This window comes from Moschus berezovskii, chromosome 8 (genome assembly GCF_049115385.1).
Source record: "Moschus berezovskii isolate FMDL1 chromosome 8, NW_MosBer_1.0, whole genome shotgun sequence".
In the NCBI taxonomy this organism is placed as follows: Eukaryota; Metazoa; Chordata; class Mammalia; order Artiodactyla; family Moschidae; genus Moschus; species Moschus berezovskii.
The window spans coordinates 68,840,808-68,862,774 of NC_142467.1; the positions used below are offsets into that span (position 1 = coordinate 68,840,808).

Sequence of the window (21,967 nt, forward strand, 5' to 3'; positions counted from 1 at the left end):
TTCTGGGCCTCAGTTTCCCTATCTGTGCAGCAGGACACTAATGGCCCCACCACCACCACCCATAGAGCTGTGTTGAGCATCAAGTGTATTAATGTGTTCAGGAGTCTCTGAGCAGCACCTGGTGTGTTCCACCCTCTTGCCTGCTCTAAACTCTGCCATGGCTCCCTAGTGCACAGAATCAAGTCGTCACCCCCCCATCTCCCACCCCCTCACTCCTGGCTGCTTCTGGGCCACGTACTATGGGAGCTGGACCTTGCTCCCTCTCCACCACTAGGGAGTCACAGAAGGAAGAAGCCCCCACCCCCACTCCTGATATTGCCCCAGACTCTCTCCTGGTTCTCTAAGCTGTCAGGAAGGTCTCCAGGGACGTCCCTTCATTTCTGCCCACGCCCCCAGGAGGATTCAAGCATGATTGCCCCATTTCCCTTCCTCCTACCTCCAGAGGACAGTTTGTGGTCACCTTTCAACACCAGCGATTCCCAACGGCTGTCCAGCCCAGGCTCTGCCCCTGCCTGGCGGGGAAATGGAGTCCAGGTGGGCATCAGGCCTGGGGAGGTGGGACAGACATGCCAAATGTGTCACCTACACCAAGCCGTCTTGTTATGCCCATTTCCAGGTGAGGAAACTGAGGTCCTGGTGGGATCAACTTTCTGGACCCCACCCTCAACCACACGGAGGATCATCTTTGAAGACACATGGAGTTGATTCTCTTAACACAAGAAGGGCCACAGCCAAGAAGGGTCTGGAGTATGGACGGCTGCACACACTGGGCTCTCCGGCCGCTTAGCCCTCCCCGCCGCACCCCCCCCCCATCCAACTGGACGTTTAACCGCGGGACTGATTTTGAGGGTCTGTCCCGGTTCTCCACGGTTTCCCCAAGACAATACCGGGCTAGGTGTACAGGAGATAGTGAACAAAATGAGGCGAACAAAATCCTGCCGTCTGGGGCCTGGAGACTGTGGACAGTAATTTAAGTGCCCGGGGGCCTGCTTCCCCACTTGTTAAACGACGGTTAGCTGGCCCCCACCCCTCATGACTGTCGAAACACCTGCAAACAGCAAGTGCTGCCTAAGGAGCCTCACGTGAATTCACCACGAGGGCCCTCCCGCCCCGCGCGGATCGCGGAGCATCCCGAGCCGTGCGCCTTGGATGCTGTGAGCCAGGCGAGGGGCCGCGGTCGGACCAGTGGAGGGTGGACCCCGAGTGGCTGACGAAAGAAGCAGGGCAGGTGGGCGACGCGCGGGCCCGGGAGCGAGACAGCGCCCCCACCCCCAGCTTCTTTTGTCTCCCGATGGCCCGGGCGCCCAGGGAACTCGCCATGGAAACGCATACCGGGGAGGGGGGCAGAGACTCGGGAGACCCGGAGACCCCGCCCGCGTCCAGCCTGGATGGGGCTCCCCGGGACCATCTGAGCGGCCCGGGAGGGGAGGAGCCCGCAGACCCCGGTTCGTGCTCCCCCCCGCGGGGGACGTAGATCCCAGAGACCGAGAGACCGAGGGCGAGGAGCCGGGAGGCGGGGACGGCGACGGACGCGCGCGGCGCCCTCGACGCGCGGAGACAAAGAGCCCCCGCCCCTCGCGCAGCCTCCAGGCCGCCCCGCGCGGGGTCTCAGGCCGGGCGGGGCCGCTCGCTCCCCGCCCCCCTCCGCCCCCGCGGGGGCGGGGCCGGCTTTGTGCCAGCCGCGCCGCAGCCCCCGCCGCCGCCAGCTCCGCCCTCCGAGCGCGGGCGCGCCAGGTGAGGGGCCTGCGGGCGGAGCGCGGACCCCACCCCTCCACCGGATCCGGCCCTCGGGGTCCCGGAGGCCCCAGCCCTGACTCGCGGGTGGGACCCCAGCCCGGAGGCTCTCGACCAGGCCGACCCCGCCCTCTCTGCCGAGCCCTCTCGCGGCTCCTCCATCCGGGGAGGCAGCCGGAGGGTTGGGCAGGACCGCAGTGCGCCAGGGGCGGCCGCGGCCCCCGCCTCGCGGCCTCAGTTTCCCTGGGCGTTTTCTGCGCATCCCGGCCCGCCCCTCCTCCGCGGGCGCCGGGCACCTGGTGCCCCAGGGCTCAGTCTGCGCCTCCCCTCGTCTAGCGCGGCTTTGTCCCCTCCAACTACGTTTGAGGCGCCCCCGGCACCATGATCTCGACCAAGGAGAAGAATAAAAGCCCGAAGGACAGCATGACGCTTCTGCCCTGCTTCTACTTCGTGGAGGTGACTGGGGGGAGGTCGCGCTGGTGGGGGCGGAGCAGAGGCCTCTATTCAGCCGGCCCTCGGGACCCCCACGCCTAGGGACCGGGGCGAGCACAGCCAGGGGCCTGGGTGTGTAGGGGGGCGGGGAGGGCGGTCAGAACAGTTGGGCTCTGCAGGACGAGTAGGAGTTGCAAGAGAGTGTTCTGGGCTTTATGGGAGCTGGATAGATGCTCGAGGTGGGATCTTCAGTCCGGGGTTCGGGTCAGCAGCTCACACGAAGGGACTGGAGCAAGGTGCTGGGCGCGGTGGGCGCGCGGGGAGGGTGGCGCGCGGTTTGGATGCGATAACTTCCTGCAATGTGAAGGCCGGAGGCCTGAGTGTCTGAATTGAAATTCCTCCTCTGTTAATCGTGGAGGCTTGTGCACTTCCCTGAGCTCTGACAGAACAGGCTCCGCATGTAGTGAGCAGAGTGCTCAAAATAAGACAGTAAGTGCAGCCACCGGGCACATACTGAGTGCTAATGAAGTGCTGGTGAGGCGAATCCACCTGATCCGTACCTGGGTTACCCAAAATGCCCCCTGCTCACCAGGCCAGGAAACCCGGCTGGAGTGAGGGGCCCAGGCTGGGCGTGGGTGGAGAAGTACCCCGGACCTGAGCAGATAGTACCCAACCCTATCCTGAGCAGGGTCACCCAGACCGCTGGTTACCTCCCCCACAGGCAGAAAACCTGGTTAGTTTTTCAAGTTCGCATTTGAATCCTTATTACAGTAGGTTATTCCTTCTCAGTGTTCTACAGGCCACACGGAGGCAGCCGCTCACCCTCAGCTCCCCCAACTTCCTACTACTCTCACCTGTGTCCCTTTCCAGAAAGCCTTTCACCTGGGCTTCCCAGGTGGTGCTAGTGGTAAAGAATCTGGCCTGCCAGTGCAGGAGAGTAAGAGATGTGAGTTCAATCCTTGCATCAGGAAGATCCCCAGGAGAGCAGGGCAACCCACCCCAGTATCCTTGCCTGGAGAATCCCCATGGACAGTGAGCCTGGTGGGCTACAGTCTGTGGGGTGGCGAAGTGTCCGACAGGACTACACTTTGTCTACCATTCAAGTTCACCATATGTAGCCCTTCCCCCACCACCTGTAGAAACGCAGGTTCTGCCCTTGGCCTTTTTTTTTTTTTTTTGGCTGCAGGCAGGGTCTTGGTTGTGGAATGAAGGATCTTTAGTTGCAGCATGTAGGATCTAGTTCCCTCACCAGCGATCAAACCTGGGCCCCTGGGAGTGCGGAGTCTTAGCCACTGGACCACCAGCGAAGTCCCTGCCCTTGGCGTTTCTAGCAGAGATCTTTGTTTACCATCGCCCGATCATTTTTTACTCCCCTGTAGTATTCCAGGGCCAGCCCGAGGGAGTTGGACATTTGGGGGGTTTCCTAGCCTTGATGTCTCACAGACTTTCCTAGGAGGATACTGTAAACTCTTTGGCCTGTGTCACCCTGCACAGAATGCAGAGCTTGTCTGCATTGTGCATCTCTAGTGAGCAGAGTGTGGAAAGACCCCAAATTCCTCCTACTAAGGGCCCTGCACTTGCCTGTTTCCCCATAGTCGTGTCTGCACCTGTGTTGGTGATGTTTGAATTTTGACCAACCTGAGAGGTGCAGAGCCATATCCCAGCCCTGGTCTGCCTTTCTTGTACTGCCAGCATTATGTTTGTGTGTACGTGGTAAGTCCCTTCAGTGGTGTTGGACTCTTTGCGACCCTGTGGGCTGTAGCCCACCAGGTTCCTCCGTCCGTGGGCTTCTCCAGGCAGGAATACTGGATTGGGTTGCTAGTTGCTATTTCCTCCTCCAGGGGATCTTCCAGACCCAGGGATTGAACCTGCATCACTTAACTTCTCCTGGATTGGGAGGCAAGTTCTTTACCACTAGTGCTGCCTGGAAAGTCCAAGAATACTGGAGTGGGTAGTCACTGCCTTTTCCAGGAAGCCTTCCCGACCCAGGGATCGAACCCAGGTCTCCTGAATTGCAGGCAGATTCTTTACCATCTGAGCCACCAGGGAAGCCCAGTATTACATTTATTCATTCTTAAATACACATGCCCCCAAAGCAAGCACGCTAGCCCACCATCGTGAGTGTGTGAATGATTTTCCTTTGAGGCGGATATGCTCTGAGGGGTTCCTGGTTTTCAGCTGAGGGTCTCTGGAAGCAGTGAGGAGTGGGTGGTGGGATTTAGGAGGCCAGACCCTCAGGGAGTGGCAGACTCTGAAGTGGGGCCCCTGCCACCAACCCACCTGCCATCAGGTGCTTCCAGCTGGGTCTGGCAGGGAGATGTGGACAGAGGGCTGGAGGAGAAGCAGGGGGAGCTGGCCAGGCATTACAGCCACTTTGCTGGGGGCTTGGAAAGGCGTGGGGGAGGTCTTCAACGTGACTCTCTTGTGGAAAGATTTTACAGTTGTACCCTAAACCCTCTCTAAAGCCGGACACCGTCTGCCCACTGAGCCAGATGCTAAGTGCTTTCAATGTGTTTGCTTGTCCAGTCCTACACAGACATCCTAGGGGGTGGCCACTGTATTGTCCTGTTTTCAGCTCGGAAGACTGAGGCAAAGGGAAGGGGAGGAGCCATGATGCAAGCCCAGGCAGGTGGCCATGAACTGCTTCACTCAGCTGCCTTGGGCCTCCTGCCTTCATGCAGCAGGTGCTCCGTAAATGCTCCTTGGACACCAGCCCAGCTCCTTGAAACCCAGCTCAACCAACTTTGGCATTTCCCCTCTGGAAGCCTCCAGCGAGGACTGCATGGAGGGCGGAGGCCCCGCTCAAGGCACTGTAGAGACAGAGTAGAGGTGGGAGCTTCCCAAGGCAGCTGAGCCCCTTAGGGGCCCGCCTACACTCTGGTTCCAGAGGTGCCGGCCCCAGTGGATGCGTCAGTTTGAGACCCGTGGACCAGAGGGGGAGGCAGAGGACACTGGGAGGGTTTGCTTCCGTTGGAATCTGCTCGGTCAGTGCTTTGCAGTGGGTGGGTGGGTAAGAGAGTGGGTGGGTGGATGGGTCAGTGGGTGGGTGGGTGAGTGAGTGGGTGGCTCAGTGGGTGGCGGTGTAGAGCCTGCCCCGCTGCCCTCCTCGAGCACACTGTCGGTGACTCGGTCAGGTGCAGCTCAGCTTTCCCGAACCTCAACCTCCCACCTGTTCCTCATAACTGCTCTGAGCAAGAAAGAGCGTCACGTGTGCCCTGTGCCCATCACCTGGGGCACATGATCAGGTTGTACAGAAGGACAGTTGTATGAATGAGCAACTCAAAGAATTCATTTATAATAAAAATTCATTTATTCAGGCCAAACACCCATGTTCCCGGGGCTTAGTGTGAAGCTGGCATGTAGAGGTATGGGGTGCAGAGGAGAAAAAGCAGCAGAAGAGATGAACAGGCTGGAACCAGGAAGGGTGTCTCCAAGGAGGGCCAGGACCCCAGAGGCAGGTCTAAGTGCATCCATCCATCCCTGAGAGAAGAGGACAAGAGGCAGGAACCTATATGCCCTTCCCAGATTATTCAAGGCAGCAAAGGTGCCTTGGAGAGAAATGCATGAAGTGATTAGTGGGTGGATGGATGGATGGAAGGATGGGTGACTGGGTAAGTGGATGGGTAGAAGGAATGAAAAAAGAAGCAAGCAAACGTGAGTGGATGGATGGAAGGTAGATTGATCAGTGAATGATGGATGGAGGGTGGTTGCTTGGATGGATGGAAAAAAGGGAGGATGGATGGTGGGCTGGATGGATGACAGTTGACTGGGGGAAATAAATGAGTTGATGGATGGATGGTGGGTGCATGGTGGGTGAGTAAGTAGATGTATATATGGATGGATGGAAGGAAACAACCAAACAGGCATGAGTGGATGGATGAATGAATGGTGGGTTGATGGATGGAGATGAAAGATGGATAGATGGGTGATAGGCGGGTGGAACAGTCAGGGCATGGATAGATGGGTGGCACATGGGAGCATGGGTGGCCAGATGGATGGATAATGAATAAATGGATGGAAGGATGTTGTCAGTTTATGGGTGGATGTTTTTGAATAAATGAATGATAGATGGATGGGTTGATGGAGGGATGGGTCAGTGAGTGAGTGGATGGGTGGGTAGGTTGATGGGTGGAAGGAAGGATGGCGGATGATGGATGGCAGGATGGGTATGTGGCTGGCTGGGTGGCCTGATGGATGGGAAATGAATAAATGGATAGAAAGATATTGGAAAAAAAAAGAAAGATATTGGAAGTTGATGGATAGAGGAATGGGTGTTTGGACAAATTGATGACTGGATGTGTGGGTTGATGGATAGATGGGAAGTGGATGGATAGTTGACTCATGGATGGATGTGAGGATGGGTGGATGGAAGGAAGGGTGGGTGGGTAGATGAGTGGTTGGGCAGAAGGATAAATGGAAGCATGGGCGGGTGAGTAGGTGGGTGGATGGATGGATGAGCAGATGGAAGGAAGGAAGGAATCATGGGTGAATGGATAGGTCAGTGGATAGATGGAGGTGGATGGCTGATGGAAATTTACGGAGGGATGGATGGGAGAATGGGTAGATGGACGAACAGATGGGTGGATGGGTGAGTGGTTTCATGGTTAGAAAATGGATAAGTGAATAGATGGAGGTTGATGGATGGAGGGATGGGTAATGGATAGATGGTGGATTTAGGAATGGATTATGGATGATGGATTTATTTGGGGAGGGAGGATGGCAGTGGGTAGATGGACGGGTGGGAGAGTAAGTGAATGGGTGTATGGGTGGCTGGACGGAAGGAGGCAGGTGTGGATGGATGAGGGATGGTGGATGGACGGGTGAACACATGAAGGAAGGAAGGCGGGGTGGATGAATGGTAGACTGGATGGATGATGGGAGGACAGCAGAAGGGGTGTGTATGTGGATGGATGGACAGAAGGGAGGGTGGGTGGATGGGTGGACAGATGGCTAGCCAGATTGATGGAAAATGAATAATTGGACGGATGGATGTTGGAATTTGGTGGGCAGAGGATAGGTGTTTGGATGAAAGGATAATTGGATGAGTGGATGAATGGGATGATGGATGGATGATAGGTGGATGGATGGGAGGATAGGTGGGTAGGTAGGATGAATGGAAGGAAGAAAGGAAGGAAAGATGAGTGGATGGATGGATGGATGATAGATGGGAGGAAGGATGAGTTAGTAGGTGGGTGTCAGATGGATAATGAATAAATGGATGGACAGATGTTAGAAGTTGATGGACAGAGGGGTGGGTGTTTGGATGAAAGGATAAATGGTTTGCTTGGTGGTGGCTGGCTGGATGAGTAAGTGGATGGATATATGGATAGATGGGTTGATGGAGGAAGGAAGCAAGCATGAGTAAATGGATGGATGGATTGTGGATTGATGGATGGATGATGGAAGACAGTGGCTAGATGGGTGGGTGGGTGGATAGATGGAAGGAGTGGAAGATGAGGGGATAGAGGTGGGTGGATGGATGATGAATTGATGGATGATGGATGGTGATGATGGTGAATGGATAATGGAAGATGATGGATGGATGGTGGACGGGGCAGTGGGTGGACTGATGGATGGATGAATGATGATGGGTGGATAGAAGGAAGGGAGGATCAGTGGACAGACAGATGGGTGGGGGTCAGATGGATGGAAAATGACTAAATGAATAGATGGATGTTGGAAGTTGATAGGGTGATTAGTGGATTGACGAGTGAATCTTGGGCATGGGAATTGCTCCGTTTGATGCACAGATGGGTGGTGGGTGACTCGGTTGATGAATGAGCTGATCAGTGGGTGAACAGCACGGATGGGTGGACGAGTCAGTGACGGGACTGAATTTGTGGGCGGATGACTCACTCAATCAACGAGTGTGGTGTGACCCTGGCCCGCGTTCTTCCTGCAGCTGCCCATAGTGGCATCCTCCATCGTGTCCCTCTACTTCCTGGAGCTGACCGACCTCTTCAAGCCGGCTAAGGTGGGCTTCCAGTGCTATGACCGCACGCTGTCCATGCCCTACGTGGAGACAAGTGAAGAGCTCATCCCACTGCTCATGCTCCTCAGCTTGGCCTTTGCTGCACCTGCAGCCTCGGTGAGTCCCAGGGTGGGGCTGGGCTGGCTGTGGCCCCCTGGCCAGAGCCTTGCTGAGCACCTCCATGTCCACAGATCATGGTGGGCGAGGGTATGCTGTACTGTCTACAGTCCCGGCTGTGGGGCCGCAGCGGGGGCCCGGGTGGGCCCGAGGGCAGCATCCATGCCGGCGGCTGCAACTTCAACTCCTTCCTTCGGAGGACGGTGCGCTTTGTAGGTGAGTCCCCCATGGCATCTGCGTACCGAGGGTGGTGGGTCTGGCCCCAGCTCCCATGTCTGGCCCTTACACTCCCACCCCACAGGTGTCCACGTGTTTGGCCTGTGTGCCACGGCCCTGGTGACCGATGTGATCCAGCTGGCCACAGGCTACCACGCACCCTTCTTCCTGACTGTCTGCAAACCCAACTACACCTTGCTGGGCACATCGTGTGAGGCCAATCCCTACATCACACAGGACATATGCTCTGGCCACGACACCCATGCCATCCTGTCTGCCCGGTGAGCATGCCAGGCCCTGTCCCAACAAGCATGTGGGGAAACTAAGGCAGGTCCCAGAGCCTCAGGGCTCACCTGGCGTTTCTTGCAGGAAGACCTTCCCATCCCAGCATGCCACCCTGTCTGCCTTTGCGGCTGTCTACGTATCGGTGAGTACTGCCCCGTGCCCCAGGTGCCCCATAGGAGCCAACCACTCTGACCACCCACCTGTCCCCTGGCAGATGTACTTCAACTCAGTCATCTCGGACACCACCAAGCTGCTGAAGCCCATCCTGGTGTTCTCGTTTGCCATTGCGGCGGGCGTCTGTGGCCTCACCCAGATCACACAGTACCGCAGCCACCCGGTGGATGTCTACGCAGGCTTCCTCATTGGGGCCGGCATAGCGGCCTACCTGGTGAGGGGCCGAACAGGGAGGCCCGAGGGGGAAGGCCAGCACCCCCCTGCCCTGGGGGATGATGCCATCTTCTCCCTTGGGACCTGGAGGCAGACTCTCATGAGCCCAGAGTTGCCAAATGTGCAAAGTAACCAGAAGCCAGAATTTGTCCTGTGGGGAGAAAGGTGGACTTCCCCTTCTCTGACCCCCAAGACATGTGTCTGGCCTGGTGGGGACCCTGGTCTCCAGCCACAGGCCTCACACCCAGTCCCCATCTCATCCCTAGGCCTGCCATGCAGTGGGCAACTTCCAGGCCCCACCGGCAGAGAGACCAGTGGCCCCAGTACCAACTAAGGACGCGCTAAGGGCCCTGACCCAGCGGGGCCACGACTCAGTGTACCAGCAGAACAAGTCTGTGAGCACAGATGAGCTAGGTCCACCCAGCCGGCTGGAGGGCGTGCCCAGGCCCGTGGCCCGTGACAAGACCTCGCTGGGCAGCCTAAAGCGGGCCAGCGTGGATGTGGACCTGCTGGCCCCGCGCAGCCCCATGGGCAAGGAGAACATGGTGACCTTCAGCCACACACTGCCCCGTGTCAGCACGCCCTCACTAGATGACCCTGCCCGCCGCCACATGACCATCCATGTTCCACTGGATGCCTCCCGCTCCAAGCAGCTCATTAGTGAATGGAAACAGAAGTCACTGGAGGGCCGAGGCCTGGGGCTACCGGACGAGGGCAGCCCTGCACACCTGCGGGCACCTGCAGAGCCCATGGCTGAGGAGGAAGAGGAGGAGGAGGAAGAAGAGGAGGAGGAGGAGGAGGAGGGGGAGGAAGGGGGTCCAGCACCCCCCTCACTATACCCCACCGTCCAGGCTCGGCCAGGGCTCGGGCCACGTGTCATCCTGCCGCCTCGGGCCGGACCACAACCTCTGGTTCATATCCCTGAGGAGGGGGCCCAGGCAGCAGCTGCCCTGTCCCCCAACAGCAGTGCGGCTGTGCGGGCCAAGTGGCTCATGATGGCTGAGAAGAGTGGAGCTGCAGTGGCTGCGGCCTCTGCCCAGCCCCGCATGGCCAACCCGCCCCGGCTGCTGCAGGTCATTGCCATGTCCAAGGCTCCAGGTGCACCCAAGGCAGCCGAGACGGCTTCCTCATCCAGTGCCAGCTCCGACTCCTCCCAGTACAGGTCACCATCTGACCGCGACTCTGCCAGCATCGTCACCATTGATGCACACGCACCTCACCACCCTGTGGTTCACCTGTCCGCGGGTAATGGGCCCTGGGAGTGGAAGGCAGCGGGAGTCGGGGCCAAGGGGGTGGAGGGAGAGGGTGGCTACGAGCTGGGGGACCTGGCCCGCAGCTTCCGCGGTGGGGCCAAGCCCCCGGGCATCTCCCCAGGCTCATCAGTCAGTGATGTGGACCAGGAGGAGCCACGGTTTGGGGCTGTGGCCACTGTCAACCTGGCCACAGGTGAGGGGCTGCCCCCACTGGGCGCAGTTGATGGTGTGCTGGGACCAGGCAGTCGGGAGTCAACACTGCGGCGCAAAGCAGGTCCGGTGCTTGGTGATCGGGAGGCAGCAGAGGCTGAGGCTGAGAGCTACTACCGGAAGATGCAGGCTGTGCGCAGGTTCAAGGACTGAGGGTGGGGGTGGGGGGTGGGGGAGGGGGTCCTGATAGACAATAAAAGGTGATGATCCTCGAGAAGAGATTGCAGTCTATCTTTTTGGAGTACTGGGTGTAGGGGTGGGGCGAAACCCCCCACACACGAAGGGTGACATGGCCGAGTTTACAGTAGAGGAAACAGCAGTGAAACCAACAGGCCCAATAAAGAGGGGAATCAAGTGCAGGATACAGAGAGTTTATTCAGAGTCTAGTACAGACTGGCCAGACCGCCTTCTACATGTGGACAGGAAAAAAGAGCCTACAGAAAAGGTAGGAGTTGTTATAAAATCGCTTTAATTCAGTTCTCTCTGCATTACAAGCCGGCAGCGGGCGGGGCTTGCCGTGCTCCTTACAATACTGAGCCTGTAATTGCTGTTATCAAAATATACATCTGTGTCACCATAAAAAACCGCATTTGCTGCCCCTCACGTCTTACAACAGGTATAAAAAATTATAAATATTTACACCCTTGTTCCACCCCGACATGGAAACTTGAGGCCCAGGCCCCGAGTGAGGGCCGGCCAGCAGAGGCCTGCGTGCGGGGCACCCCTTGGACCCGTGAGTGCAGGACGAGGCATGAAGACTGGAGGGGAGGGCTGCTGCCCCACCTCCTGGGGTCCCAGCATTAGAGGCAGGAAAAAAAACAGAAACAAAACTTTGGTCCAAAATTTGCAGGAAAAAAAGAAACCCTGAAAGTTGAAGAGCACTTGTCCTCAGAGAAAGGACAGTCAGGTGTGAGTAAGGCATCGGGCGGCAGATGCCGGCCCCGCTGTGTCTGCCCTGGAAACTAGATCCTGCCCTGCGACTCAATGACAAGGAATAAAATAAAAGTACAGTATACAAGGTCATACCACAAGAGAAAGTTTAGGTTACACTCATACCATTTTTATCATCTTGCTATATAAAAAGTTACTTAAAACTATTTCTTTTGCATATAAATGAAAAAGATTAGAATATTTGGTCAACTGGAAATATTGCTAGGCACAGGTGTCTGCAGCTGCATCGAAGCATAATACAGAGATTACAGTGAAAACAAAGCTGAAGAAGCAACAGGGAAGGGTCCGGGGAGGCCCCAAGGCTGGGGGAGAATCACACACTTGATTAAAGGATTGGGTGGCGGCCACAGCCCCCCACCACACCAGGCACATGATCCCAGGGGAGGCTGACCCCGCAAGCCCTGCCAGAGCAGTGGGTTTAAGGCACAAGAAAGCCAAGTTGGGGTTTAGGAGCGCCCGCCCTGCAGGCGGCAGAAGGCACGGGCAGGGGCCGGGCGGGTGGTGCCGTCCGCCGTCACCAAGAGCCTGAGGCTGGCACCCCACCTCCCCAAGGTGAGCAAGTGAATTAGATTTAATTTCTTTTAAAAACAGGTAAACTGATTTCTCTTTTAAAAAAATAAAATCTCTGGTCTTTTAAGGTCACTTCAGCTGCTTTTTAAAGTGGCTTTTTATCTGGAATGATGGAAGTTGTTGCCGGGTGCCCGGCAGGCTGGTCCTGGGTGGCGACCTAGATGGTGGACTTGGAGAAGGACACCCGCAGGTGGTGGTTCTCACCCAGGTCGTGGTTGTGCAGGTCAATGAGCGCCTGGATGGCCTCCTCCACGGAGCCCATCTGGATCAGCGCCATCTTGCGGTCCTTCCTGCAAAGAGTAGGGGAACACAGGCATGAGGAGCCGCAAGGGGTCAGGGAGCCTGGGGGCAGTGGGGAGGGGGCTCTGCTCACTGGAAGAACTTGAACCCTTTGACGATCCCGCCGTTACTGGAGAAAAGAATCTTGAGGTCATCCTCAGAGATGGAGGGCCTGCAAGTGGAGAGAGGTGTGAGCCCGTGTGAGCCCATCTGTGCAAGGTCAAGGTCATTCCCTCAGGACAGGCATGTCCAGGGATGGGTAGGGGCCCCAGAAATGAGATATCATAAAATTATGGAAGCATCTGAGGCAAAGGCACTCACGGGATGTTGGAGAGGTGCAGAGTGGCCGAGGGTGGGAAGATGTTCTGGAAGTTCTTGGAGCCAGGCTTCTTGAAGCGGTGCAGGGGCGAGTTTCCATAGTCCTTGGTCAGGCCCTGGTCCTCCTGGCCCTCGCGGGGCAGCTGCACGCTCTGATGCTTAGAGAGTGTGATGCGCACTGGCTTTCCATGCAGCTTGTGCCCATTGAGGTGGCTCATGGCTGGGGTGGGGGGGATGGGAAGACAGCATACATGACCGAGGGCCCTGGGCACCACCCACAGCCCCACCCTCCCCGGCCAACCCCTTACCCAGCTGGGCCTGGCTCCCATCGGCCATCTGCACCAGGGCGTTCTCCTTCTTGTTGAACAGGACCTTCACGCGCTGCACATCTCCGTACACGCCTTCAAGAGCACAGGGATGGGGGCTGAGCCCCAGGCCCCAGCCACCCACCCGCCGTCCCCGCGACCCACACTCCCACACAGGGCTGGCTCTCCCCAGTTTGCTTATTCTGCCTCTGAGAACCTGTCTAGACACAGGGAGCATGACTGGGAGGGCTGCCTTCCGCAAAGAAGCCATAAAATCCAGGAAAGGTCAATTGCCAAGGAACCATCCTGTAGCATGCTACCGACACATTTACGCTGCCAACGGCATGCGGGTAGGGAACCATGCTCTATAGAGTCCAAATAAATACGCAAACCGCAGCCCAGACCGCACGCATCAGAATCTCAGGGCGTAACAACCACCTCAATTACATGAAAACAAGATAATAAAAGTGTGAACGATAACATACCGAAAAGAATAAAGAGGCTTTGGGGTGTGACTCTCTTTAGAGGACAGCAGAGCAAGGCAGCGAGGGACAGGGAAAGGGAGAGGTCAGGGGGCGAGTTGCCAATCGTCCACCACGAGGAGGCAGCCCCGCAGGCGTGCAGGTTGATGGATGATGAAGTTGTCAGGATGTTAATATTCAAGGGCAGGTTGGTTTCCGGAGAGCAGGGTTTGAGGGGGAATTTTGTTTTTTTATTTATTTATGGTTTTGTTTTGTTTCAAGCAACAACAGGAAGCAGAAGTACCGTGCAGTCAGTTGGCAAAGAAATTCCGGATCAGGGCAAGAAAAAAAATTGGGAAAGGGGAAGGGGAGAAAAGAAAAAAAGTAGCAAAAACACAGGTCAGTAAATACATAAGAAAACACGCGGTGCCCCATCAGTCAAGACCACACACATTACAGGCCACACGCCGGGCAGACAGCCGGAGCACCCTCCGCGGGGAGGAGGCGGCGCCTACTGGCCCCCCACTTGCTCCCCCAACCAGGCCCTCCAGGAACCGTCTCCTCAGCCCGCACTGGAGCCTCCAGTCAGGCTCGCCGGGCACTGCGAGCGGACAGCTTGGCCAGAGGAACTGGGACAGGACTGGGGAGACCGAGAGTCACACGAGGTCAGACAGGCAGGAGAGCAGCTCATTAAACAAGAACCCCGTCTCTCAAAAAGCAAATACTGAGCCTCGATCACTGGACCCCAGCTCCCTGAACTAACCCAGCCCTGAGACAAGCCAGGCCTGGCTGCCACCTCAGGGACTGGCGGATGGCCTCAGCTTGCACCCTCCCCTCAAGGAGCCCCTCTGCAGACCAAGGTTCGCTGGGCTGGAAATTTCAAGTTTGTTCTCATGTACCAAATACTTCAACTCTCAACATCATGAAATTAGAACGTAAATTAAGATGTTAAGGAAACAAGAGAACTCCAAGCACTGCGGGAAAAGAGGCAGCAGTGAGTGATGTCAGCGCAGAGAGGAGGATGGGGACGCCCACGGGCACTGGCTGGGCCTGGACCAGCTCCAGAGCCCAGTGCCCGGTCAGAGGCTCCATCTGCACTAGGACTGGGGGCACTCCCAAATCCTAATTCCCGGAGGTGCCACATACCTCGGGGTTGAGATTGCTGACCAGCAGGACAGAGTTGCCTGCCCCTGCCAGGCCTGGGATAGCGATCCGGCCTGCTGCCGCTGCTGCTGCCGCCGCCGATGGAATAGCCAAAGGAGCCAAAGCCCCATGCACATTAGGGACAGAGAGACCTGCAGGGTGAATGGGGTTAGCTGAGTGTGGTGCCCAGTCTCCACAAGGTAATTGGTCTTGCCCATCCTCATGCAAACAGAGATGCGGGGGTGGGTGGGGGCATCAACCTGGCCCCCAGCCCTGCCACCCTCCATGCTCCTCAGAGCACACCGTACTGCCCTGACCACCTGTATGTGCCAACACAAAAGACTCAGGCTTCTCAGACGCAGGATCGAGCCTGGTGGCCTCGGCCATGCGTGCACACAGGTGCCTGTCACCATGCAAACAGCATGCCAGACTGGAGAATAGGCTCAGGACTATTCCGCGTGTGGGCGCCTGGCCCCCAGGAGGGACGCTCAGGTGTGCTCACCCAGCGCATGCCGCTCCGCTTACCAGGCCGCTCAAAATGCACTACTAGGGGCGCATCCCTCCAACCACAGGCGCTGGTCCTCAGCGGGCTCAGCAGCCCAGCCACGCCTGCCCTGTCCAGACTCCGCGCCCAGGAGGCTGGCCCCCCGCACTGCGCCACGTTGGCCGCCGGGGAAGCAGAGCTACTGGCGAGATGTGGACATGCAGAGGCGGCGCTGGGGCGAGTGTGTGAGTACCTGCGGCTTGAGGAATTGCAAAGGTGGGAGGGAAACCAGCTCCTGCATACGGAGAGGCTGACATTATACCAGGCGCACCTAGAAACAAACGAGACACTAATCATCGCACCCATGGGTGCGAGCCGCCTGCCAGGGCCCCACCCGCAAGTGGGGGGTGGGCTGTGCGGGCACCTAGCCTGAACTACAAGTCCTGCCCGGGCGGCCTGCCCCCTGGCATCTCACCAAATGCAGCAGCCATGGTCTGGTCCAGTGAGGGCTGGCTGTCACCGGATGGCAGGTCAGGGCGCGTGTAGTCGCGGCTCTTGTCGTTGTTGTACTTGACGTTTAGGCTGGTGAGCTTGGAGAAGTCAATGCGCAGTGTGCAGCACGCGTTGTAGATGTTCTGGCCGTCCAACGACTGTGGGGACAGCGAGGAGGCTGTCAGCAGGTGCCTGACGGCCAGGGGCACAGCTGCCCTGGGGACCACTCACCAGCTTGGCGTGCTGGGCGCTCACGGGGTCAGCGTATTGCAGCAATGCCTGGAACTGGTTGTTCTTGGTGAAGGTGATGATCTTAAGAACGGTGCCGAACTTGGAGAAGATCTAAAGGAGAAGGTGGTGGGTCAGCCTGGGCCCAGGCACCAGCCCCACTGCCCACAGCTGAAGCCCAGTCCCCTCACCTGGTGCAGCACGTCCAGGGTCACTGGGTAGAAGAGGTTCTCCACGATGATCCTAAGCACCGGGCTCTGGCCGGCCATGGCCATGCCCGCATCCACCGCCGCGGCCGAGGCTGCCAGGGCCAGGTTTCCTGACTGGACTGAGTTTACAGCCTGCAGGGCCGCCTGGGCCCGCTGTGGGGACAGGACCGTGAGTCCCCCAGCCCCAACCCCGCCTGCCCCACCCTGCCCCCACCCACCCACACCTGAGGGTGCCGCACCGCCTGGTTAGGGGAGCTGTCTGTCTTGAGCTCCTTGTGGTTGGAGAACTGGATGTAGATGGGCTGGCCGCGCAACACAGGCGTCACCGACGTGTAGTAGTTCACCATGGTGTTGGCGGCCTCTTCTGTGTGCATCTCAATGAAGGCCTGGGCATGGGAACAGGGTGAGCCGACTCATACCAGGGATGCCTCTGGGACCCACCCCAACTGGCCCGGGCCTCGTACCTGGTTCTTCCCTTTCAGCATCAGGAGATTGGTGACCTTTCCGAAGGGCAGCCCCAGGGAAATGACCTCCCCCTCGGTGACGTCACTGGGCAGCTTGCGGATGTGGATCACCCTGGAGGGCACGCCCGCACTCCTGCTGTCCCCCTTGAACTTCTTGCTGTCATTTCCATTTGCTGCAAAAAACGACTGTGAGTCATATAGGGCACCCCAGGCTCCCTCAGAGTGGGGCCCTCTCCGGCACCAGGAGGCTTCTGAGCCGAAGTGGTCCCCACACCTGGCTCCCAGGACTGTGAAGTAGGCAGGCGCAGGGACCAGGCAAGACGGTAAGCAGGTGGGGTTACCTGTGGACGCCGAGGTGCCGCTCATGATAAAGGGTCCGTTAGTGACGCAGGCAGAGAAGAGCTCGTCAGATCCCCGCTGCAAGAGAAGCGAGGTGAACCCAGCGTCCTTGCTGCAGCCCCTGACCCTCCCTAGCAGGGCCCATGGTCCCCACCCGCCACACAGTTCCTTTCCTGCCTGTGGAGCCCTTGGGGCTCTCCCCAGGCAGGGACAGAGGCTGTCCCCACCAAGGCCTCTGCGTGTCATGGCCACCTCCACCTTCCATCTCCCCACTCCCCCCGCCAGTGTCCGGGGTCTGCATGGCTCAGGCTCACAGCCCATGAGGACAAAGCCCCCTTGTCCCACTGTGGCCACCCGCAGGAGCATGTCCTACTTTCCAGTCTGAGGAAACCAGAGTCCGGCGACCAGAAAGGTGGCAGGTACCTTGGTGACAAACAGGCTGCCCAACTGCCCCTGTGGGAGAGCTCCCAGCCCATATTATCTCCAGAAATTCCCTTGTTAGTCTCAATCTAATAGAATCAACTCCCAGAACCCCTTGAGATGCCACTTAAGCAGGGAAAAAGGCAGACAGCCTCCTGTTGGCTGGGCGATGAGACCCTACCAGAGGGCCATCCGCCTGTGATTTCCTCGATACATGAAACCAGTGCCTGGCAGGAACAGGAGACCAGCCACCACCCTTCCAGCCTTGACCCTTCTTCCCCCTCAACCTGCCTTTCTGCCAGCTCGCCCTCCTCACATCAAGGACACCTTATCTCTGCCCTTCCCCTCAACTGCCAGCCAGTTCAGCCACTTACAAACAAGCAGGCTCCAAGTCCAGGACACCTCCCCACCTTCCATGGTCCAGCACTGAAGTGCCCCACAGCTCCTTCAGGCGCTGACCCCCTCCCCAGGCCTCAGGACAGAAAAGTGGGCACAGCCAGCCCAAGGCCATGAGACTAACAGAATGTTCTGGGCCTCCTCACTGCCAGACTGCCAGCTATAGGCACGCTGATGAACCCAGACCCGACTCCCCAGCATCCGAGCCTGCTCAGACCACTGCTTGGTCTTAATGCGTACAGACTGGAGTTGGATGTAAATAAAGCAAAGTGTTAAAAGCCCCACCGGCAGGCAGACCTGCCCCATCATGCCCTTCCTCACTGCCGGGGGTTGGGGGATATGGGTGGGGACCTGGACCCGGACCCTTCCAGGCTCTGGACAGCCAGCCACTTCCAGCCCTAAACAAACCAGAAACCAGGTGGAACACACCTGAGCCTTATTCCCACCTAAGTGGCAGGGAAGTTGACTTGGAGACCGAGCAACCCTTCCCCTCAGCTCACAAAAGCCCCCTGGCCAGAGCTGGACAAGAATGCACAGGGCACCCATGTGGCTCCCACACAGACGCTGGCTGCACAACCTTTAAGGGCATCTCAGCTTCTGTCAACAGGTGATGGACGGGGGAAGAACTCCCTCCAGGAGGGGGTGTTCTTAGCCCCAAATCCCTTTCACAGCAGACTGCCTGGCACGAATAACTGTGTGGTCTGCCCACTTGGCAACCCCCCTCCCCACAGCACAGGGAAGTGCAGGCAGTGACCAGCGGCTCAGCAGAAACTGCCCACTGGGGCGCAGACAGCGCACACGGACAGAACCCTGGGGGGACAAAGGCCAGGCCAAGCAGCACTAGAGCCCCTGATCTAAAATCAACTCAGCACCACCAGGAAGCCCAGGAAGCATGCCCGGAGCCAGGGACAGCAGCAGATAAGCACCACTAACACCCCAACACCTGTCACTCGGGGCACAGCTTGTGCTTATCCTGAGAGGAGGAACCCAGGATGCCCTCCTGGAGGCACCCACACTGATGCACCCTCAGCCTCTGGAAGCAGCCTGGCTGTTATGGGCCCCCACAGAAACAGGGGGGTGGGGGTGTCACCGTGCCAGTTACAAGCACACCTGGATGAGATTCCCCCTCCCTCCCTCCTCTTGCCACCAAACAAACAGGTTTTATCTGCAGGAAGATCAGGAAGGCTGGCGTGTGAAGAGTCCACCTGGGAAAACCGAAACCAGCCCAGGCCCCACAGCCAGAAACTGGCTGCCGCCTGCTCCCAGGGATAATGGGCCACCCCCAGGGCTGAGGTGGACACCCAGTCTCTGCCAGCGAGGCCCCCTTCTCGGAGCAAAAGTGAGCTCAATGAGAACGTCCTCAGAAGCAACCTCCATCTGCCCCAGAGCCCCCAGGGATTCTTCCGACCCAGGCCCACCCCTTAAACCACCTGGGGAAGAGACTTCCACTTTTTCCACTAGAAACTGTCAAAGAGTCCCATCAGCCCGCAGGCATCCCACCTCCAACCAGGTGCTGTTCTGGACTTCAGGGCAAAGGTCCTGAAATCAGGGCGGGAGGCCCTCACCTCAGAGGAGCCCCCCACCCCGCACTCCTACCACAGAGCAGGCTGTGGCACACCCCCACCCCCACCCCAGCAACAAGAGCACACAGGCCGCAGAGTGAATGGGCAGAAAGAGAAAGCGATGTCCCCAGTGCCTACCTTTGTACCAACTGCTATGTCTGGGACGATGCTGCAGAGAGAGAGAAAAGGAGACATCAGCAAGGAGTGCCCACCACATGCCAGCAGCATGGGCTCCAGGGCGGCACGAGCCCCCGCTCCAAGACTTCAGCAATGAGAAGGCTTGGGGAAGGCAAGGGAGATGTCCTCCCTCTAATCGCCACTTGAAAGGGAGCCATCATTGTCCTCTGGCTCCTTTCCCCTCCCTCCCGGCAAGACCCCAGCCCCGCCTCCGATGCATCCAAAGACAAAGACACCCCCTCCGCAGGCCCTCGGAAAGATACTAGATGCTGATTAAGATTGAAATGCTGTTGCTTGCTTTCTAGAAATAAGCAGTGCTTGGGAGAGGTTTCCAGCAAAAGGCAGGCTGGTGAAAAGACAACTCAGGGGCCCAAGGTTAGAGTTGCTGCCCCAGGGGATCGAGAAGGGGTCGACCCAGTGGAAAGGAACAGATGGGGTCGACCCAGTGGAAAGGATCAGATAAAACTGACACCAGTTACTCATCAACTGAGGTCCATGTGACCTGCTAGGGGAGGCAGGGTGTGTGTGACTGCCCCAGGCTCCAGGGTCCTGCAAGCCAAGCCCTCTGGACAGTAGAGCCCTTGGAGGATGCCACCTAAAGACACAGGAAAGGTCTGCTCAGGAGAACTTGGCCAGCTACACCCCACCAGGTCACCTGGCCAACAGCCTGCCATCACAGGAGACCAGAGCCTCCCATGACGTCACATGTCCCCTGGCCAAGCCCCTGACGGACAGAGGCCCTGGGGCCACTGCCTGCAGCATCGGGCTCAGGGTTCACCACAACCTGGGATCCGGCCCTCCCACAGCCTCTCCAGCCTGTGCCGATGCTGGGGACTGCCACTTCTTCCCCACAAAAACCTTAAGGGATAATATCAACGATTTTTAAAAATCTTACTGAACCAAGAAACAACTTCCCAGAAAAACAAAGAATGAAAAGCACGCAGTTTCCCAACTGCTAACCCAGGGCGGCTGGCGGCTTCCTACACAGGGAAGGCCGCAGACGCAGGAAGTGTTTCACAGAAGATGGCCTTTCTGCAAAAGATCCCCCGACATTCAAAAAGACAGGCCAAACTGCAGCTGCACCAGCAGGCCAGGCCCGGCTGCCTAGGCAACCACACAACCGACCAGAGGCCGCACACGCGCCCCAAACCACGTCTCCGTGACGAGGAAGGGAAGCTCCGAAATTTGAACAGGGGGCCAGGAAAGCTCTTCCCACCGGGCTCAACCGGCGGGCTTCCCGGCTCCCGGGTCAGGACGGGACTTCTCTGGGAAGGTACGTCCCAGCCTAAGCGGACGGCAGACCACGAGATCAAGTTCCTCTTGTTGCAGCAATTTTTCTAAAAGGCTAACCTTAATTCAGCCTGCAACCTATCATTTCAAACCCGAGGCACCAAAGGCACGTGACCCTCCGGGCACTGGTAACCGTCCGCCCCGCCCGGTCGGGCCGACAGAGGAAGGAGGGCTGGCTCGAAGCTCCCCATCACAAGACACCCGCAACTGCCCCCAGATGCTTCCCGCGGGGCCCAGACCCGAGAACGCAGCTCCACCGGGTTCTACTAGCTTCCCAAGGCAGAGACCCGCCGCCTCGCTGCCTGCGCCGACACCTCCGCACGCGGGGAGCGGGCTCAGGTCCGGAGCCGCCCCGCCCCCAAGGCGCCCAGGGCGCCACCCCGGGACGCCGGGCGGGAACAAAGCGGGCGGCGGAGGGCCCGCGCCCTTCCGGGCTGGAGGGCGGCGTCTCCAGCCGCGCCCGGGCCCGCGGCGGGCGGGGGAAGCCGGAGTAGAGTCCCCGCGGCGGGAAAGGCCGCGCACGCGCGACAGGGCTGCCGAGAGCGCGCGGAGCCGCGCACGCGCGCGGGGGACCTCAAGGGGCGCGCGGAGACTGTACGGGGCGCCGGAAGGGCCACACGGCGGGCGAAGGCGGCGCGTGCGTCTGGGGCCCAGACTGGAAGCGGGAAGGGCGGCGCGGCCGCCGCGTGCTGGGACGGGCCGCGTGGGCACCGGAAGCGGACAAGGCTCGGCCCGGCCACCCCCACCCCCCGATCCCTACAGACTCTCGCCCGGCTACCCTTCCCGGGCCGCAACCGCGCCAGGATTGGGGGGAAGGGAGAAAAACCCCGGCGGCGCCCGAGGGCCTGGGGTGGAGGCGGAGCGGCGCCCCGAGTGTACCGCCCCGAAGAGGCCGGGGCGGCGGCGAGGCAAAGGCTGGATCGCGATATAGGCGCCGGGGAGCGCGAACCAGCACTACTCACCCGTCCATTGCACACACAGGAGACCCGCGGGGGACGGAGTGGAGGCGCCGGAATAGCAGGAACCGACCCAACGGCTCCGAGTTATAGACTCACAAAATGGCGGAGACGCCCGAACACGTCCCCCGCGCGCTCTGCCCATTGGCTCCCGCCGCGCAGATGGGCGGGGCGAGCTCCGTCGGACCCCGCCAGCACCTCCCAATGGCTAGGAAGTCGCTCGAGGGCTGGGCCCAAAAACAGTGGCAAGCGGGCATTGGGTAAGGCGGCCGTCCGTCAGAGCTCGAGGCGGAAACGGCCCGTTGAGTCGGAGGAGGT

At 58.8% G+C, this 21,967-nt stretch overlaps 2 protein-coding genes across 4 annotated transcripts; one reads left to right on the forward strand and one right to left on the reverse strand.

The window, feature by feature from the left end:
• Positions 1-1,936: 1,936 nt before the first annotated feature.
• On the forward strand, positions 1,937-10,758 carry PLPPR3 (phospholipid phosphatase related 3). 2 transcript variants are annotated; one of them, XM_055429541.2, is made up of 7 exons: positions 1,937-2,190; positions 8,069-8,254; positions 8,329-8,470; positions 8,556-8,751; positions 8,840-8,897; positions 8,970-9,143; positions 9,409-10,758. In XM_055429541.2, the coding sequence occupies exons 1-7, from the start codon at positions 2,116-2,118 to the stop codon at positions 10,756-10,758; spliced, it is 2,181 nt and encodes a 726-aa protein (XP_055285516.2). In that variant the 5' UTR covers positions 1,937-2,115. The 2 variants fall into 2 exon arrangements, with proteins under 2 accessions (XP_055285516.2, XP_088694845.1); XM_088838719.1 differs by having other exon boundaries at positions 8,840-9,143.
• A 202-nt stretch (positions 10,759-10,960) lies between these two features.
• Positions 10,961-21,781, reverse strand: PTBP1 (polypyrimidine tract binding protein 1). 2 transcript variants are annotated; one of them, XM_055429537.2, is made up of 15 exons: positions 21,656-21,781; positions 19,365-19,395; positions 16,851-16,926; positions 16,510-16,682; positions 16,285-16,431; positions 16,028-16,198; positions 15,840-15,950; positions 15,592-15,766; positions 15,370-15,447; positions 14,636-14,784; positions 13,514-13,547; positions 13,032-13,124; positions 12,727-12,943; positions 12,500-12,577; positions 10,961-12,416 (listed from the first exon to the last, which is right to left on the reverse strand). In XM_055429537.2, exons 1-15 carry the CDS (start codon positions 21,661-21,663, stop codon positions 12,284-12,286), a joined length of 1,674 nt encoding a protein of 557 aa, XP_055285512.1. In that variant the 5' UTR covers positions 21,664-21,781; the 3' UTR covers positions 10,961-12,283. The 2 variants fall into 2 exon arrangements, with proteins under 2 accessions (XP_055285512.1, XP_055285514.1); XM_055429539.2 differs by lacking the exon at positions 15,370-15,447.
• Positions 21,782-21,967: the final 186 nt, after the last annotated feature.

Excerpts from the sequence above, each read along its gene's own strand:
- PLPPR3 (XM_088838719.1), top strand. The coding sequence starts at position 2,116 with ATGATCTCGACCAAGGAGAAGAATAAAAGCCCGAAGGACAGCATGACG. Across the intron at positions 2,191-8,068 it reads CCTGCTTCTACTTCGTGGAG|CTGCCCATAGTGGCATCCTC; the intron begins GTGACTGGGGGG and ends TTCTTCCTGCAG. Across the intron at positions 8,255-8,328 it reads TTGCTGCACCTGCAGCCTCG|ATCATGGTGGGCGAGGGTAT; the intron begins GTGAGTCCCAGG and ends CCATGTCCACAG.
- PTBP1 (XM_055429537.2), bottom strand. Across the intron at positions 16,199-16,284 it reads ACAGCTCCCCTAACCAGGCG|CGGGCCCAGGCGGCCCTGCA; the intron begins GTGCGGCACCCT and ends CTGTCCCCACAG. Across the intron at positions 14,785-15,369 it reads TGCAATTCCTCAAGCCGCAG|GTCTCTCTGTCCCTAATGTG; the intron begins GTACTCACACAC and ends TTCACCCTGCAG.